We start from the raw sequence: 20,849 nt of genomic DNA on the forward strand, positions 1-20,849 counted from the left end.
TTTCCCCCCATAACAAGCAGCTCTGTGTGGGAGGCTGAGCAAAGTGATAAAATCCCAAATCTCCCATGAGCTTCCATAGCTGAAACTGCTCTGATAATCTCAATATCACATTAACTATCAAGTATAATCATAATATTTATATAAAATGTTCGTGATACAGAATGCTTCACAAATACTGTCACAGTAATTCTAGTAACAACTATGGTAGGTTAATCAGTATTATCTCCATATTCCGGAGTACACAATATGAGCTTACCTAATGCAATCCCATAAATTTATGCTAAACTCAGATTCGAACTTAAAGCCTCTCTTTTTATTAGAGATTGAACTACACAGTCCTCAGATAAGGTTTACCTATAAGCATTTTTGTTTGGGCCTTTTTACTTTTGCTGTTTTTTTCTTTTAAATACTTAAAATCTTGTATTTATATTAAGCCTGACTGAACAATGCATAGGGTAGAAACGTTCATGTAAATAAATGAATTTTATCAGTAGCTATAATTTTTCTATTGAACTTCCATGATGCTTTGTGCTGTCTCCATCTTTTCATTTCTCCCTTGTTTGTATTACCTTGGTTGCTTAGAGTTTTACTCTTAGTGAATGAATGAAGTCATTTATTTATTTATTTATTTAATGTTTATGCCCTGCCACAATTTTATACAGAGTCTTGGTGGCTCATAACATAAAAGCACGATGAAAAGAAACCAGGACAAGAATGGGTGGTAATTCAGACTTGTGGCAGTAGAGAGCAAAATGAAAAGGAAGATTATTGTTCAAAGTAAAATAAGCGGGTGACAAAAATGGAGACTATGTTTTGGCTTATAGGTGGGATGTTACAGTTTTGTTACACAGTATTTTGTGGGCCTGACTGTGAACTGTGTAGTGAAGACATAATAGGTAGAAAAAAGAGAAGAAAATCAGAATTAGGCTGGAGACAGGGAAAAGAAATAGAATATTGTCAGCTTTAAAGTGGAGAGAGCAAGCAAAATAAGAAATGAGTGGTGATTGCATGAGAATTGTAGGGAGATGGGAGAAACTGAAATTATCTTATTTGAATGAGAGATATAATGACAGACAAGGAAAACAGTGACATGTATGAGTGAGAAAAAAGGTATTATATTACTACATGTGTGTTTCTTTAGAGAGGTAAATCCTCCTCGCTCCTGGCAAGATGTTTCAAAATCTGAATCACTTTGAAGTAAGTGATTATATTAGGATTATATTGTCACTTATCCAGGGAGAAAGACAAAGTAATAAAGAATTATTAGGGTAGAGGAAGGGTAGAAGTTTGGGCAGGGCCATATTTTGTATCTCCCTAAGCAGGACAATTTGGTACCACTTTGCAAGGATTAATTTTGTAAGAGATAATAGAAAAAAGCTATAATATATAACGCCATATATTATAGAATGCAATTTTGAAGTTTTAAACCCAGCGCACCTGTTTGTGTGTCTGTGTGTGTGTGTGTGTGAGAGAGAGAGAGGGAGAGATAAACCATTAAGCTGTTTCCTGAAAGTACACTCTTTGCTCTGATTTTTTAATGGCTTTGCTATGGAAGAATGGCAAGTATCTGAAAATACCTACTTGTGAAATATTTGTATGTCATTGAATTAATGTGTCAGGGTCAGTTCCTTGCCAGTTCAGAGTAGAACTTGCCCTGGAAAAGTAATCCAGAATTGGAAGACACATACTGTATATTTTCTCTGTGGATCAGTGATTGGTTTACTTCTAAGCTAGTTTACCAGAGATGCTGTAAATGTATGCTGCTTGTGTCATAGAACACATAAGCCATGCTATGATCAGTCTCCCAAAAGATTCTTGTATGTGTTATCCTGTGATACAGCTGAATTAACATTCAGTATTAGTATCCAGATTGTTGTTTCGTGGCAGCAACATCTGCTGACGGAACAAGAAGGGGCAAAATGATGGAAGTAACATCATAACACAAACAGTGACCCTTTTATTCATGCATTATGATGTCGCATGCTTGTACAAAGGGGCAAAGCTTGTGGTGCAGTATTGCAATGCTGCTTTCGTTTTTCTGATGTAACAGCAAGCTACTATGTGGGGGATATTTGAATTGCATGAAAAATCCTAAACTTTGCACTGTTTTCTTTTGAGTTTTCTTTTGGATGTCTTGCATACAACATCTGAAAATGACTGTGTTCTGTAGAATAGCTTTTCAGTGCAGCTGCAAATGTTGTGGGACAACACTGTAATGCAAAGCACTAAATACCATCTGTGAAATGCATAGTCTGAAGGGTTGTAGTGTTTTTGTAGTAATGGCTTTCCACCCACCTAGCACCTGTGTTTAGGTTGGAGCTATTTTAAATTAATAATGTGACATCTTGGGTAAACAGGAATTCTAAATAGAATCCTAGTTTCTTCACTAGCAGCTCCTTGTGGTGGGAATTTAAAGATGCTGGGACATGCATGAGGTGGAAGATATTAGGTGACAAAATGGCACGAGAGCTTCTAGCTCACGAATGACCCTGCTCCTTGAAATAGGGTTGAAGGAGAACATGGAATTAGACAACTTATCAAAACATAACAAACATAACTTATTCAACAAGAAGTGAAAAAGGAGGAAGGAAACAAAGTTAAATGAGTAAACATTTTAGAATCAGACTAAATATAGCACATGATGAAATACAAATTGGTAATTATTTTGATTCACACTTTTTTAAAACCTGTCTCTGTTAAGGCTTGTAGATCTCAGTTCTTGTGTTGGTTCCATAACAACTTATGGAGAACAGCAATCAGAAAGGAGAAGTATTGTCAGTTTCTCTTGCCTTTATTTATCTATCTCTTCAGAAAAACCTATCTGAAGGAGTGTAGAAATATTTTACATTATATATTCTAGAGTCATTGTACGCAAGATGGGCAGCAGAGAAATTTGACAAATAAATAAACCCTGCAGTCAGCAAATATGATTCCTCTATTGGAAGAATAGAAGTTCTGTTCATACATTAAAATAAGCTATGCCCCTTTCTGGCATTGCTCGGTTTTCTGCAGTCATTCCTGGGTACAACTGTATGCAAATTGGCTTGCCAGAACCATATATTATCAGGGACTTGGGTCACAGAGAAGCCAACATGTGTACAATTGTACATGAAAAGCCTTTTTTTTTTTTTTTTTTGCAGACATAGGTTTTATTATTTTTGTGATATTGTATGATGGGACTTGCTCACATGGTGAAGGCCCCAATTATATAACTTTGAATAGGGTTAGTGTCTTTTTTAAATGTTAAACAGCAATCATTGGTCCAAAAGAAAACTCCATACAATATAATAGTTGGTGATACTTTTATATGGACTAATCACAAAAAGTTGGTGTTAAGTTTTGAGTGCTCCAGAATTTTTTTTTAAGACAGATACATAGTGATAAATAAATAGTGGAGATTAGGCTAGTTATTTAAAGCTGTGAAGTTTGTCGTTTCAAGATGGAAAGAGTGGATTAAATACAGACAGTATAGGTAGTATTGGTAAGGGACTAGAGCCAGTCTATAAGGAACAAAAGAAATAGCAGTTCTTTTTATATAATTTTTTTAAAATAAAAAAAAATTATATAATAGCATCCCACTATAGTCTGCCAAGAAAACGTTGCGAAAGCGGCATCCCCCCCAAAGGGTCAGACATGACTCGGTGCTTGCACAGGGGACCTTTCACCTTTTCACTGTCACCTGCTTTGAAAACACAAATGCTCCTCACCAGAGGCAGGACATACATGGGCTATGGCCAGACAAAGCAGTAACACAGAAATATTACAGTATTTATTTTAAAAAGCCAAAAAGTATTTTTGATCCTTGCACACTTCGTTGAAGTTGGTAATTCATACTTAGGAGTTGGAGGAGATTATATGTTTAAAATCTGTTGACTCTGTTTAAATTGTATAAAGTCTTCCTATTTTTATACACTTTTTAAAAAGATAAAACTATCAGAATGCTACCCAATATACTTAGTATATCATTACAATTCATTAATAGCAGGGTGATTTTGAAGAGAGCTGCCAGAGCTTTCCAGTCTGGGATTTTAATTTGACACCATCTATAGATCTGTTTAAACCAGCATAATTAATCTAAGGAATTCATTATTTCGAAAGTATTATTTCATGTGCTATTATTGTGCTATCAGATATACAAATTGCTACATTTGTGTCACTTTTAATTCATATAACAACCTTAATAAGATAAATTAGTAGTATTTATATAAATGAGTATTATCCTTTATAGTAGATAGGTGGAAGAGGGATGAGGAGAAAGTGGCTTGCAGAAATGACAGCTGAATCAGGAATTCCCTGGTTTATAACTGTTTCAGTGATGGACAATAATTTGAATGTCCTTGAAGTTAGGAATCATAATTGTCCATTATTGAAAAACCTCCAAATTCATGGAAAAGATTGTAATACCTGCTTTTTTAGCTCTTGTTCCTTTTTTGCCAGCTATTTTTTTTTGCCCACCAATGAGTTTCACACACACCAATAGATTATGACTGTCTCATGCTCCCCCCAAAATGGGTCAGGGTTAGGGTTATCGATCAGTGGTTGTCAGTTACTTCAGCAAATTTATGTGCCCATGATGTAAGCACAACAAGGATATTGTGTAGATCAATTTTATGTCTCTGGTGAGCAAAAACTTTTCAGACATAAATTTTTAACACTAGTGATGAGAAAAACAGGAGCAAGAACTGCTTTTTCTTCCTTTCTTCTGTTTTGTTTGTAATTTTCCTGGAGCAACTGATCACTATTGCCCTGCTTCTCTGAACTGAGAATATTTTGTTCCAAAATTTAGTTACAGTTTTTATTGTTAGAGTCTATGTTCCTTACAGCTATGGGTGAATTAATTAAGACTATTGAAATCTGTTAATTTCAATAAATCCTCACATGTTCACTGAAATAATTAAAATAAATACCTCACACGCTATTTTGAGAACATTTTCAGTATGGTCCAAACTGCATTGGACCATGTTTAGAAAGGTCAGAACAACCTACATCAATCTCAAAATATTTTGGATGTTGGCTGTTTTACACATCATTAATTTACACATCAAGGATTTGTTTAAACAAATGTACATAAGTCATGCAGTCTTTCAATCTGGCAGACTTAAAGATGTATGTTACAATATTGGTATTATATTTGTGCAGTATTGAATGTTTTAACAGTTAAAGGGATTGATTTTTATTAAAATGCTATATGGGTACATTTATATATGCAGATAGGTATCTTTAGCCCTGAAAATCTTTTAACAATACAGTTAAATTTCATTTTTGCACATCTGATATATGAGTTAAATGTTTAATCATACATTTATAGCATTTCGGCATTACTTTTAAGGAAATGGCCCTACACATTTTGTAAATAACAGTCTTTTCCTATTGCTAGTTCCTTATTCAGTTGGCTGGAAATCTACATATAAACCACAAATTATTATTGGAGTTAATCCTTTAAAAGCCATTGACAGATCCAAGAAATCTGAGAAATTTTGGGTTTCTATTTGATTTTTTTTGTGTAGGCATGTATTTTGCATGTATTTTGAAATACAGTGAGATTATAGATTCAAACATTACCACAGAAACTCTGGTGGTACTGATTGTCTATAAATATAGGAAAATCATTTTGTAAAGATAAGCCTATGCTAAAATATATATGTCAATTATTTCTTAACATTCTTCACTTAAACAAATCTCCTGAACCCACGGTGTGTCCTATTCAGTTGTATTGAGCTTTCAAAAGAAATAACAGTTTTTTTGGATTTCAATTTATTATCTTCTGCTGCCCTCTGCAGGTGTACTGATGTTGATCTTTGGAACAAGGTAAGTAAAGACAGCTAAGCTGCATTAGAGAGATATTTTGGTACCCAGTATTGCAACAATACAATAAATAGAAAGATCTGTGGTTTCAGACATAAAACTAATCTTTTTATTGTTTGGATTACTACACCTAGACAAAGCATTTTAAATTGTCATGACTTATCTAAAGTTAAATAAATTTAACTCCTTTTGTTCTCAGTGGGAAAAATTAAGCGTGCAATTTTTCCCTTTTCTATACTGAGTCTTTCAAACGCTTGACTTTGCTTAAAATATTTGTAGCAAGTCTCATTCCCTTTCCGCACTGAAGATGTTGCCTAGTCTGGCAATGAAAGGTCTGCAAGAAAACAACAAGGCTCAGAGAGCACCAAGGACTCCACAGTTTGCTTAAAATATATCCATAATCTGTTGCTCACATATTGGAAGATAGAGTTATGACTGTGGCTTCATATTTACATAGAAATGGCATATATTAGGTAAGAGCTAACTTTATTGTTCATGGGAGGAGATAAGGTTTTCTTGTAGGGGAGCAGCTTTTGTCTTTATAAGATACATCCCAAGTACCAGTTGGAAATATTCTATTGTATAAAAGCTGAACAAGTTTTGGAAAATTCCTTTATCAAGAGAACTACAAAACAAAACCATATAAAGAGCTTACAGTCTTATCCATGTAAAAATGCCTATTCCATCAACATTATTCCATAGACCAAAAACACCATTAACAGTTAAAGTAACTGCTAGTAAGTGTGCTGGCAGCTTCTCCTTGAAGACTTTTAGCTGCAAACCCAGGTAAGACGTATTTTAAAAAATAATATTCTGTAGCTTCATTTTTAATAATTAGGAAATAACAAAAATGTTAAGATATTTTTAAGGACCTTTTCAATACAGGTAGTCCTCAGTTAACATTGGCAATTGGGACTGAAATTTCTGTCACTAAGCGATGAGGTCATACAGCATGATGTCACATGACTGTGCCACTTAGCAATGGAAATTCTGGCATTTCCGGTTGCCATCGTTAAGCGAATCGCGCCTAGTCATTAAGCAAGTCAGATGGGCGCCTGTGACCTCCTGCCAGCTTCCCATTGACTTTACTTGTAGGAAGACAGCAAAGAAGGTCGCAGATGATGATCATGTGACCACAGGGACACTGTGGTAGCTGAACTTTGAGGACCAGTTATAAGTGCCACTCGTTCAGTGCTGTTGTAAGTTAGAACAGTCGCTGAACAAGTGGTCATTAAAGTGAGGACCACCTGTATGATGTGAATTCATTTTGTTTTATATAAGACTTTAAAAAATAAAAAAGTAAAAAATGACAAATGAAAATGAAAATGAACCAAGAAGATTTTTTTAAAACATGGATTTAATGAGTTCAGCTTTCTCCTTCCTAAAAATGGACATATTTTGGTTTTTCAAATGGTTGTCCTTTCTGTGGATCCAACTTACCTGACATATTTGTTTTAATATTTTAGTGATAAATTAAGGATAATATTCATTATAAAATATGTTTTCTTTTTGCTATAGATTAAAGCAACATATTGTGGTGAATTTTGGACTTACCTAAGCTCATTGAGGTTTTTACATGAATGAAGTTGTTTGTTATTTTGTGGTACCCTTGAAAAAAAAAATTCCAAGTTTCTGTTGAGTTTCTATACAATCAAATATTTCCTATTGGTACTTCCAGTGCTCTCCCCATTTTTATTATTTCCAACCCAATGAAATATTGGAAACAAATTATGCAAAGGGACTCAGAACTCTATCCGTTAGTTTTGTCTATCGTTAAAACCTGAAAGGACTTGAACCAAATTTGTTATGGTGGGATAAATTAGCAAAAGAAGCAGCACATCTGAAACTGGACCAGGCCTGTGGAGAAAAATACCTCAGAAAAAAAATATCCTTGGTGCATCCTAGTGGGAAAGGAAGTTCGGCAGCTGCTCAAAATGTTGCCACCTGCTCCATTCTAATCTCCCTTCCTTCTTCCTCTATGACACAGAGTGGAGTGTGTGCCGCCTGCCTTGTGCTTTCCAGTGCACTGCTGTTCACAAATACACACAAATCAACGTGAGGGGAAAACAGTACCTCACACGCGCACACCCACTTCATTACCCAGGAGAAAATGCATATTCCTCCTGTGGCCAGTGTTGGTGAAGGGGCTGGAAGGAATTCTAGAAGCTGTGCTTTCCCTGACTTGGTTTGGTTTACAGCACCCACCTATTTTTCCCTTTTGTCTGTTGTAAGGAATGTCATTCCTCGTATCAAATAGGAATTTGGTCAGCCATAATGCCCTTCCATTCTTTTCACACTGGAAGTGCCCCCTAAAAAAGTGAGGGACTATGGGAAACTGCTGCTTAGAAAGGTTTTGTTTAAAAGGCTCTATACAAAAGGACCAGTTGATTGCCAGCTTGGATCTCTTTCAATGTAACTGTTTTTGTTAATTATGTATAAAGAGATGAGCAGTGGGAGGAAAGAAGGAAGTATTCTTATTTATTAGACTTACATAGAAAGGCCAAAGTAATTCCTATATTTTAATAACTTGAGATAAACAGCATATAAGTCAAGCAGTCAGTAAAAATATATTGAAGTCCTTTTTACATTATATTTTAGTCAGTTTCTGTCAGAGTTGATAGGAAATGTGCATTAAAATGGATTTTAATGGAGTTAGGGAATCTTGTTCCCTTGATAGTAATTGGGGGGAGGGGTAATCAATTTTAAGAAAAATCCTTCAACTTGAACAGCCTAGCCAAATAGCCCCTGCCTAGATACTTTGGTTACTATCAGCCATCAAGTCTTGAGAAGTAGTTCTTTGCTTCACTCCTTCCAATTCTACTTAGCTGTTATACTAAGTGCACTTAGTACTGTGTTATTGCTAACTTAGATATTTAGCTGAAGTAGAGTCTGTTATACACAGTGCAACTTCATGTTTAAAATTAATTTCTAAATAATGATAGAGAACTAAATGGACCCCAAATTTTAAACCTCTAAACAATAGTGCCTGACTGCTCCAAGTAATTTTTTCTTATGATTGCTCATGTTGGTAAGATACGTGAACTAAATCATGGGGATTATATTTCTCTACTTCAACTTACCTTCTGTTGTGCAGTATTTAAAAAAAAATACTAAAAGCTTTTGTTTTAAAAAGGTAAATTGCTATGATGTGACACAGAATAACCTAGTAGAGAGGTGCTTTGTTATTTGTAGAATTCAATTTCAGTTACTATTTGCCCTTGCTTGCTTTTCTGGGCTGCAATGTACGATTATTCTGTCTTACCAGATAACAGAACTGTTGTATACGGAGGAACAGAAGACTCAACAAGAAACTGGTAGAGTTTCAATTTCTATGATTGTAACTTATCCACAAATCCGTTCTTCTGGGTAATGATAGGTTTGAGGGATTACAACTGTAAACATTGATTATTTCTTTTTGAAAGTGAAATTTGAAAACATGTTGGGTAAAAACTTTACCCAGATGATCACAGTATATTTTGTGGAATCCATGAGATTTTATTAGTGTTTTTCCTTTTTAATGAAAAATGTACTTGAAATGCTTATATAGTAAGTAAAATGAACAGATTATAATGATAACAGAATCAAGCATTTACAGATGGAGGTAAGATTCTATTTTAGAAAGGCATTGACACAAACATTTTAAAAAGCTATTAATTCAATTGCTTTTTGTAATGTTTTAATGTCAAAAGTTACATTGTGACAAAAATACATTATTTTGGATAATAAGAAAATATAGTATACAACATAATGTAGTTTCTTTATTGAAACCTCATTTATTCTTCCTGATACTCCTATATATTTTATGTTTGAGTGTCAAAGAAAATTAATGCTGTTACCTATACAGTATCTTTTGTTAAACTTAAATTTCATTGGTTAATAAGCAGCTCTCCACAGGATTATTGGAGCTGATGGTTAAATATAATTTAATACTCTTTATTGTGTTTACATTCACTCACTAGGTTCAGTAAAACACTGGAAATAATGAGAAATACATGGGGCTATGCATATGAAGCTTTAAAAAGCTCTATTTATTTCTTTTTGAATAAATGACAAAATATTTATGGCAACTATTTTGGGGTAGTGGACAGGAAAGTGGGGGAGAGGCCTTGGGCAGTGCTGCTTTTGTCACACAGCCATGGAAAAATAGATTGAAGAAAGATTTTGTTCTGAAAAGCTGTCATTGGGTTTGAAAATAATTAATATTCCTTTCACTCACCAGTTAGATACGTGCTCCCAAACCACATAATCTCTATGCCTCAGTGATCATTGTTGCCATTTCAGAGCCTCTCATCAGGGTGACATCTCACACCAAAATGATTTCTTATAAATTAATCTTGATAACATGACAGTGTCAGTAATTTTAGTGGAATGCTTTCTCTTGTCTTCCCCCCACCCCCACCTCACAGAAAATATTGGCCGTTTTCTTTATGCCTTGATTGACAACATGACTGACTCAGAGATACAGGACAAGGAGGAGCAGTTGAGACAATACTTCCATCAGCTGCAGAATATGGTACTATTTCATTTTTTTGCTACATAATGCCCGTCCTGCCTGACATGTATCTATTAGATTTGAAATTGCAGCTTTTAAGTACAGCCAGACCACTTCTCAATGACATGCAAGTGCTGGAGATTTAAATTATGTCTGAAATTTGTCTAAGAGAAATTTTCTCAGTTTTGTTGTGCTTTTAAAACTCACATAATTTTCTCCACTTCCTGCTACAGAATATAACAATCCTTCCTAGCTACTACAAAGGTATTCGCAAACTGCTGACTGAATACAACGTTCCTAATTTAATTAAGGTTTGTAATGGCAAATTACTTTTTCCTAATGAATGTTTTATATACACATACATACACACGCGCGCGCACACACATTCATTCCAAGTATGCAGTTACCTTAAAAATTAATATGTCTGTATAAAACTAGTTTTATTTAATCCTTTCCTGAAATTTGGAGGCGTATTTTATACAGAGAATTCTGAAGTTTTAGGGAGACAAAGAGGACGGGGCAACTCTTAAATGTTGATAGCAATCGTAATAACATAACAAAAACACATTCAGTTTTGTAATTTATCATAAGCTGATACTTATATTCAAATATATATCAAGCCATTTTAGGATGTAATTTTATTGGCCTGTGATGAGCAGCCATTAAGTGTATGTACACAGCAACTATTTAAATACGTTAGCATTAAATAATTTTGCTACATAGCAAGAATAAATAGCTTCCAAGTTTTACTGTATCAATTTTAATATTTCCATTTTTTAAAAAAATGAGTTTTCAGTCTTAGTAACAATAAAAATATGCATTTATTGATAAGTTCTGCCTGGTATTCCTGACTTTTCCACAGATTGACTTTGAATGCTTGGTTGCTATGACTTAGTTTCCTCTTAAGAACAGAACTATTCCTAGTTAAGAATTTCAGGCCATGTTTTTGCTGCGCTGAAGCAGAAGCTGAAGGAATATACAAATTAGTCTGTCCTCACTTGCACTGGATACTTGCAAAGACTCGAACAGAGAACAAAGAAGAATGGGGCACCTGCTCCCAGTGGGAGAAGCCTATTTAAAAGCAATATGAAACCTAGAGCAATACATGACTTAGATTTATGAAACTCAAGGTCGTTGCTCACAACTGAGATAATAGAAAAGCATTTTTAAAAAGTGTAGCGCTAGGGTTTCCTCTGTACTTAGTACATCATCCCTTCAAAATATAAAAAAATTGCAGTGTAGTCTAAATTTCTATAATGCATATTGTTGCTGGCATGTTTCTCATTGTAAAAAATTGAGTTACCTTCATATCCTTTTGCCTTAGTTCTTGGTTAGTCCAAATTATTTGGAGGAGAAACTTCAACAACTTGAAGCTGAAAACAAACCCATTGGAGATATTCTAAAGAACTTTATAGTTGCTCTGTGTTCAGAAAAGGTAATTTTTAACCAACTTGCTTATTGTATTGTTAACAAAGAGTATAATATGTAAATAAATACTTCTGACTATGTATAGCGCAATCAGTGTAAATGACACTTTACAGAGTAACCTAAGTAAAATACAGATCCTAGTCCTAGGAGACCTCATATTTTAAATATAGGTGGTTGATGGGGGGAGGGACTTAGGGAGAGATAATAAAAGTTACTAGAGTTGAAAATGAACAATGCAGTTACATGTGTTTGTTTCTTGTCAAACTGCAGGTGCATGTAGTCAAGAGAGACTAGTGTTTTGTGGATTTCAGTTTTGCCCCTTGCAAATCCAAAGTATTAAAAAAAATAGAGAAAGAAACCCCTCAGACTGTTTTTTAGTTACCTCTTGAATGACATGTTTTGGGATTGTGGAAGTCTGTTAATGGTAATCTGCGAAATGAATGATAGTAACAGCTGTGAAAGGTTTATCATACATGCCAAGTGTCCTTTCAAGCCACGGCTCTGGTCTCTTACAACTAGATTGTCAAGCAACTGATATATGCATAATAATTTGCAAGTCAAATATTAAAAGGTGGTTAATGTGGGGATTGAAATTCCATCTTTTTCTTGAAGAAAAGCTTTCTGAGATGCAGAGGCTCTTGTCTTCATCAGCTGGCATCCAGCTGCACTTCATATTTTTATATAGAACTTCAATTTGCTGTGTGTTCTCAAGGATCCTGAACCTTGTTTACAGGCCATTGACACAATGTCCATGATTTCATAGCAAATTAAAATATAGTCAGCATTTTAAATTTATATTCTGTAATGCCAGAAAATTGGGTTATGAGCAGTTTTGACATCTTTTTCTTAAACCAGCCAATTTAATATGTCTTTTGCTCATTGATACTGAAATGGTTGCAATATATTAGCTGTATGTATAGAATGTGAAAGTGCTTTGCTGTGAAGTTCAATGTGATATAATTATGATATGCATACTTCAGACGTCAGTGAAAGTGTAAATTTCAGTGCAGTGTAAAAGTTTATAATGGACACATTTAAGCCATTTACTAATTTATCACAGATACATGTGCACACAAATGTGAAGCACATGAACTGCTAAGAAGCAGCGCTAAGCCTAAGCATATATAAATAAATGTAATTTCCTACAGAATATAAAATGTCATGTTGATTTTCTTTTTCTAGTTCATATCTTTTGCTTAATGTTCCTTCTAGAATATGCAGAAAGCTCTTGAAGTAAAAGCCAAATATGAATTTGACATGAATGTTGTTGGCTATGGAGCCTTAATACGCCTTTGCTGTCAAAATGATAATGTAGAGGAAGCAATGAACCTGAAAGAAGAATTGTAAGTACACTAGCACTGAAAGATGTCACAGAGATTTATGCTGATACACAGACCTTATTGAATTAAGTAGGTTGAGTATTATCACCCCCCCATGCATTTTTAATTAGCTTTTCCCACACAAAATATTTTCTGCTGAAATTCAAAAATGATTGTGCAAGCTGTCATGATTACACAATTGTTTTTGTACAAGCACATTTGTTAGTGTTTTGTGCGCATACTACTCTGTGTTGCATTTTCATCTATTTCTGATGAGGTCTTAGAATCCATCTTGGTATTTAGTTTTAGATTCTGGAGTAAGTAATACATCTACAGTATGCATTATTGCAGTTCTTGTAAGTGGCACTATTTTAATACTTATCTGCAATCATTATGCTTTTTTGTTTTTCAAAAGGCAACAACTTAATTGTGAAAATTAGCTCCTAGCTATAACTTGTAATAGCTGATTTGTCAAGGAGCAAAGTGCTTTTTAGCTCTTCATTTTTCTCCTTCCTTTTTAGTTTTTTTTTTTAAATTGTACTCTTGAGATATTTGTTTTAAATTAAATAAAACGTAAGTATCACATTAAGCTAAAATGTTTAGGGTGTTCCTTTTGTTATTTTGGCATTAAAGGATTTTGCTTCAGGATATGCAGCTTTTATTAAGAGCTCTAAGCTGTTGTACCTCTGAACTTGCCCACTAGAGTAATTTATTTATTTTAAGGTATTTGTTTCTGTTCTTGAACCAAATATGCTTTCAGTTGGTTACATATATTCAGTGAAAAGATATTCCATATCCACAGACATATTAACTAAAAGTACTTGACCCAGAAAGAAAAAGGATTAGGGAAGGATGGAGAAAAAAAAGCTTGACCGTCAATGCTTAAATACTAGTTCCTCAGTTACATCCAGTTACAGATATTCACAGAGGGGATAAGAAAGGCTGGTGGAACTGCTTGTTGTCTCCCTCTGTTGCTGTCTAGTGAAGTTGCTATTAATTACTGACTGACAGCTGAAGAGGAGCCTCATGGAGTATTTTTGTATCAAATATTTGTCACTATTTTATATAAGTATTTCAACAGAATGCGAAATCTCATATACATATAAATATTTTTAGTAACTGTTTGTAACACTGACATGTAGCATCCATCAAATGTTGTTGAAACTTGAGCATATCTCAGTAATTTTCATGGTAAAAAGTCCTTTCTCCGACTTAAACATGTATGATCTATGAAGTCCATTGGTTCAGTCTGTTCACCCTTCGCAGAATTACCTACAAATGAATAGACTAGGCAGTCCTTACAGAGTCAGACATTTCACATATACTAATCTATAGAAATCACAATCACAAACAGCACCAGCCCTTGTATGATGTTCCTGATTTGGCAGTGGTTGTGATTGATTTAGAATTGGGATTATTGTAAAATCTATATGCCTGAGGAACAGTCCTTTGTTAGTGCAACATTATAATAAAGATAAGTAAAATTCATTGATTTTGCTTGTGGGAAGCTGGCAGGGAAGGTCGCAAATGGTGATCATGTGACCCTGGGACATTGCAAACATTGTAAATACATGCTGGTTGCCAAGCACCTGAATTTTGATCACATGACTGTGGGGACGTGGCAACAGTTGTAAGTGCGAGGACCAGTCGTAAATAACTTTTCAGCACTATTGTAACTTCGAACATTCGCTAAACAAATGGTTGTAAGTTGAGGACTACCAGATAGCCCTCAGCTTATGTCCATTATTTCAGTGACCATTCAGAGTTAATGGTGGTGCTGAAAAAATGGATGTATGACCGATCCTTGAAATACTGGCATCACAACACCCCTGCAGTCATGTGATCATGATCCAGGCAGGTGCCCGTCTTGCAGTTATGACATTGCAGGAGCCATGGTCACATGATCCCCATTTGCGACCTTCCCTGCTGGCTTCCCACAAGCAAAGTCAATGGGGAAGCTGGCAGGGAAGGTCGCAAGTCACTCCAGTAAGTCTCTCCTGGCTTTCCTGCGCTCGTGCCATGCCCTCCACCCCACAGCCTTCCTGTACTCACATGGTGCCGCAGCACCCCTCTTCCCCGGCCTCCCCCTCAGCACCTCTGCACTCCTTACCTGGGACTCCCACCACTTTTTGTTTAATGACCTGTGAGTCTTGGGGTTACAGTGGCAACCAGGACTGCTGGGATTGTTGCTAAGTGATGCAGTCACCTGACATCACGTTTTATGACCACATTGCTTAGCGAAGACAGTCCCAGTCCCTACCTGCATGCCAAAAGCAAGGCAATTCTAGTAATTTTCTTGGGAAAACTTTGTGAACTGAGGAAGCAGTATTGTGTTTAAAAAACAAACTACAGTGTAAATTGGCAGTCATAAAATAGATTGCAGGAGTTGGGCTGGATACAGACTAATAGTACATGGTATATTTTGAATAAACTGTGCAGACATAAGTGACATTGAGTTCAGTGGGTATAGGCTTGGTTGTACTTGGGTCCCATTGCTGGGAGCTAGCTCCTTCCATGTACTTTTCTAAGTGAACATGCATCAGATTGTGCAGTGAGATGATTATTCCAGTATGATGTAAAAATTGATATAGTTCTTTTTATATACTCCAGTTGCCGTAAAGATTCATCTGATGTTCTTGAATTAAGCACTTATATAGAATTGATTAAGATTTTGGGGAAACATGAAAGAATGGATGGTAAGCACTCTTTCTTTCAATATATATTCCTGTTATATAATACAGTTATCTTGCCACCAGAATAAAAAATATTAATGGTATATCATGTCCTGCAAAGTGCTTGAACATTTTACATACAAATTTGCATGTGAATTCAACCAGAGATACTTGGACGGTATAGGCCATTAGTTTTAATGGACTGGCAAGCTTGTCATTTACATTTACACAGCTCAGTGCTTTTTGCATTTCTGCAGCTAGTTTTTATTAGCACTGCTGTTAGGATTGAGTTTGAAGATCATGACTTATGGCACAAATTGTGTATGTGCCTTGACTAATGGCCTTGTTTTTCCTTAAGAAGGTGTGAAGCCTGAGCGTAAAGCCTGTAAACATAACCTCTTTGAAAAGCGTCTAAGCACTCTTGGAGAAAAAAAGAATTTTTAAAGAAACACATTATAGTATTTAGATCTTAAATTTGTCTGTTACAACATTTGTAAACTGTAAATTATTGGCATAAATTAGAGGAAAATATTCTGATAGTGACTAACAAATTCTAATATGAGCTTCTGCTAAACAAGATTTATACTAAATTTCTATTTGAAGAACATACATCTTTTATGTATGTATGTATGTTTTAAGGGGATCGTTTTTGTAAAAGGAGTTGATATTTAGTTCATAGGGACCTATACAATTAAAAGGTGTTATTGTGTCAAGCTTTCAAAGCCCATAGCATGCTGCAGAAAACATTTCAACAGATGCTTTTATGTAAAGTGGTCAAAACATTTTGCTTGTGCAGTAATTAAGAACATTACAAAAATGCTCTTATTCCATATACCAGAATGTTTGTTTCTGCCTTTCTAATGAAGATTAATGAACCTAATGTTTTAACATGCAGTCTCTTAGAAAGCTTTCATTGGCTCTCCTTGGCTAATTAGTATCGACACAGCAAACAGGCCCTATCGGTATCAGACCATTAGTCTGGCTCTATATACAGTGTAAACACATCTTTATTATTTGGCCTCGTGACAAGCCATCTGCTGAAGAAACAATGGTGTGATTTAGCAGATGTTAGCACCAAACGATAAAAGCATCCATTTAGTAGGATCTTGTTGCTATAAGGCAGACTCTACAGGGTTATGTGGTGCAGAGTGGGCTCACAGTTCCCATCTGTAATTTGTAGTCAAAGTTGCAGCAAAATGATAAAACCATGCTTTGTGGATTCATAATTGTAGTCTCGTTTAGAAATGCAAGTAGTAATTAACTTGAAATTGGCATTATACACCAGAATTTACATTCCTGCTGGTTTTTGAAAGGCTGTTTTAATAGCAGTTTGTTTTCTCTGTATATAAAATTACCTAAGGTTTTTTTTTTGCTGTGGTTTATTGTAGATGCTATTAACATTTTAAAGGAGATGATAGAGAAGAGTGTCTGGATTAAAGACTCAGCTGTCACACAATGTTTCCATATCCTTAATAGTGCAGCCCTCAAAGGTGAAGTTGAAAAGGTGAATCAGCTGCATGAGGCTATGGTTGGCCTGCTGTCATTAAAGCCTACTGTAAAGCTGTGCTCTCCCCTCGTTACTGTTCACTTGAAAAGGTAAGTTGGTTGAGACCTGTAGTTAGCTAAAGAAACAAAGGTATTTACTTTCATGTTTACATTTTACACACACTCTTTACGTGCTTTCTTTATACTGCAATCCTACAGGCCTATATTTAGAGATGAACCCCATTAAATCCAATGATTAGCTGCTGCTATTGCTGCTGCTGTGTCGTCATGACCATCGTGCTTTTTTGTCCATAGGGATTACTGTTGTGCTTTTTTTGTTTGTAGCATTTCTTCCATTTTCTGAAACTAATAATGTCAAACAAGCAAAAGATGTCTCAGATCTCAGAATCCTCTAAGAAATGTTGGTGTTCCCACCATCCCATCGCCAAAACTGCCATGGGCTTGTAAAGTAAAGTTGCTTTTGAGTCAAGCAGACTTCCTGATCACTATTCAGTTTCCTTGGCTTGACAGTGGTTTTCCACTGCCTTCTTCAAGGCTGTTTTTTCAGCTTCCCAGTGTAGCCTATAGCATGTGGCAGAACTGGCCAACTTATTCCTATTTTAGTTAGTCTTTCTTAGATCTGTAAATATGATTAGGCCAATGTTAGGACTGTGTGAACCATTCAGAGGGGCATTTTTGAAAGTGAGTAAAGTTTCCCTCTGAACCACTGCATAAGGTGTTGAGACTTGACAACCTTTTGAGGGCAAAGTGCAGCCACTTTGAACGCTTTCTCATATCAACTAATCAAGCACGTTGTGAAGCCTTTACCAAGCAGATGTGCAGAAATCCTTCATCAGAGTTATTGTTTGGGAGAAGCATTGGAAGCTGCTCTTATTTGAACATCCTCTCTACTCCTTTCTAGACCAGATTTACAGTTCTTGATACCAACAGTTTTCAATAGACACTTTCTCATGAGCTCATAGATATGTTCTACCTTGATCAGCTCAAACAATGGAGCCTAGTCCACAAACTCTGGAAAGCTGCATTGACATGGTGGGGCATGTAGTGAATCATCTTGCATCTTATTGAGAGGGATCAAAAAGAAAAGAAAAAATTGCCCCATGACCAAGCCTCTTCTGAGCTCAAAATACAAGTAACACTGGCAGTTCAGAAACTAATCTCACTGTAGCATGCCAAGCCAAGCAGTCACAAGAGGTTACAGCCGGAGAGCCTATCATAGACAGATTTTCTGTCACACATGCGGGGATGCAGCCATCAATCTCAGTAGCATGTCATGGAGCATAATGATTGCCTTCATACTAGCTTCCTCTCCAATCTCAAAGACTTAACATCAGCATCTGTTCAATCATTCTCTATGTGTGCACTATCAGGATGGTTGGTAAACAGCTACAACAGCAGTTCTGGTGGTATGTTCCATACACCAACATGCACATGTACTGATTTAAGAGGCTGGTATCAGCAGCGGAGTTGGTGCACCACCCTACCATGGGCAACAATATGGACTTTGATGGAGTCTGAGGATTTTGCTTTGGATTCATCAGAATCTAAACCCCCCATCTTTCTTTTTCTCAAATGCTAAAGTGGGGAATTCTTTCTCTTCCTCACTGAGAATGCCCAGGGACTTCAGTAAAAATAATCAACAATACAGAATGTAACTTACAATTAATACAGGATATAGCAGCTTCTTTGGTTCTAATTCTATGCTTCCCACATGGTTGAAGGATGTGTGTATCAAACTATCCTCAATATCTTCTTAGTTCCCATTTTTCTATATGATGCCATTGCAATAGAAACCGTTCATTCATTCATTCATTCATTCATTCTTCATTCAGTTTATATAGCCATCCAGCTCACATACATGACTCTGGGCAGCCCAACCAAAAACAAAAATAACGAAAACAAAAAACCATTAAAAGCAAATTAAAAACTATTAAAATCATAAAACATAATCCGCAGGAGAGTACAGTCCATACATTACAAACAGGGCAACCACGTTGCAGGCTCCATACCTCCACTGGATCCCCAGTGACAATGGCAAAGCCACGTCTTCAGTATCTTACGGAAGACAGCCAGGGTTGGGGCCAATCTAACCTCGGGGGATGAAGGAAACAGGAAATTGGATTGTCTGGGAACATAAATAATAATTCCAGAGCACATTTTCTTGAGAATAACCAATTGCCAGCCATGCATAGCCAAATGTCATTATTTTCTATGGCAAAAAGGACTTAGCCAACTTGCCAGAAGACAAAATATGAGTGAAGCAGAAACGACCAGGTTCACAAAGCAGAAATTAATAAAGCCATGTGGCAGAATCATATTGAAGATGTTGACATCTCCAGTGTCATGTCTGGCTCCAGTTTTGGGGCCTTACCACGAATGTTATGTCCCTAGCAAGGACTTACCGGTTGATCAAGAAGCATTGTTTGTTTGTTTATTTACTAGATTTGTATCCTGTCTGTTTTGCCAAACTCAAGGCAGTGTGTATAATACTACCCCTTCCTGTTTTCTCCATAACAATAATCCTGTGATGTGGGTTGAGCTCTGAGAGAATGACTGGCCCAAAGTCACCAAGTTGACTTCCATGCCTAAGGGAGGACTAGAACTCATAGCCTCCCAGTTTCTAGTCAGTAATGTCCTGAACAGGGTTAAAAACTACATCTTGCCATTGAGGCATGCAACGATCCCACCAGGAACCTCTCCTACCACTGCTGTTTGAAGGGCTCTAATTTCCCTGAACTGATCTTATGCATATTTTCAAATTGAAATAATAATATCCTTCCATCCTCCATTCCTTATGGCCCATTATGCTGGGGTCATCATTCTTCCAATTTGAATTTTACTGTTCAGCCTGAGAACAGTGTTTAGAGTCTTCATGAAATTATGTGTGTGATCATAGCCTACTTCAGATAGTGTAAGGTGATGTATTTGTTTGCTTTCCAGAACCAACAGTTCATAGGCTCTTACATTTCATTTCATTTCTATAGCCGCCCATCTCAAGTGACTGGGCGGCTTACAATCATAAAAATTATAAAACAGTTAAAATAATTAAAACAATTAAAAGTACAAAATAAATATATATTGTCACCAAGTAAGCAATGCATGGATGTTAATATAGCCAAGAAACAGGGCCATTAACATACTCAGGGCCCCAAGTCTGGGCACATAACCAGGTCTTCATGGCTTTACAAAAGACCAGCAGGGTCGGGGACATCCTGGTCTCTGAAGGGAGAATATTCTGGAGGGCAGGCGCTATGGCAGAGAAGGCACGCCTTCTAGTCCCGGCCAACCGCCATACCTTGGCTGATGGGACCCTTAGCATGCCCAACCTACCAGACCAAATTGGATGGGTAGAAACAACTGGGAGAAAACAGTCCCTTAGGTAACCTGCTCCCAAGCCATGAAGGGCTTTAAAAGTGACAAGCAGCACATTGAATTGCACCCAGAAGCACACTGGCAACCAATGCAGTTCACATAGGGGTGTTACATGTGTTGAATATCCGACACCATTTACTACCTGTGCAGCCGCATTCTGTACCAGTTGAAGCTTCCGAATGCTCTTCAAGGGCAGCCCCATGTAAGGCACATTGCAGTAATCCAGACAGGAGGTCATGAGGGCATGAGTAACTG

The 20,849-nt window shown here is 36.3% G+C and overlaps 1 protein-coding gene across 1 annotated transcript in view; it reads left to right on the top strand.

The window, feature by feature from the left end:
• The window catches only part of LRPPRC (leucine rich pentatricopeptide repeat containing), a 121,228-nt gene that overhangs the window by 33,620 nt on the left and 66,759 nt on the right, over positions 1-20,849 (top strand). Inside the window, exons 15-22 of the mRNA XM_063302863.1 lie at positions 5,781-5,808; positions 9,071-9,119; positions 10,212-10,318; positions 10,531-10,608; positions 11,622-11,732; positions 12,938-13,068; positions 15,655-15,740; positions 17,105-17,312. Of these exons, the coding sequence (XP_063158933.1) occupies positions 5,781-5,808; positions 9,071-9,119; positions 10,212-10,318; positions 10,531-10,608; positions 11,622-11,732; positions 12,938-13,068; positions 15,655-15,740; positions 17,105-17,312 (798 nt within the window). The remainder of the gene's footprint in view (positions 1-5,780; positions 5,809-9,070; positions 9,120-10,211; positions 10,319-10,530; positions 10,609-11,621; positions 11,733-12,937; positions 13,069-15,654; positions 15,741-17,104; positions 17,313-20,849) is intronic.

This window comes from Candoia aspera, chromosome 1 (assembly GCF_035149785.1).
Source record: "Candoia aspera isolate rCanAsp1 chromosome 1, rCanAsp1.hap2, whole genome shotgun sequence".
Lineage (NCBI taxonomy): Eukaryota > Metazoa > Chordata > Lepidosauria > Squamata > Boidae > Candoia > Candoia aspera.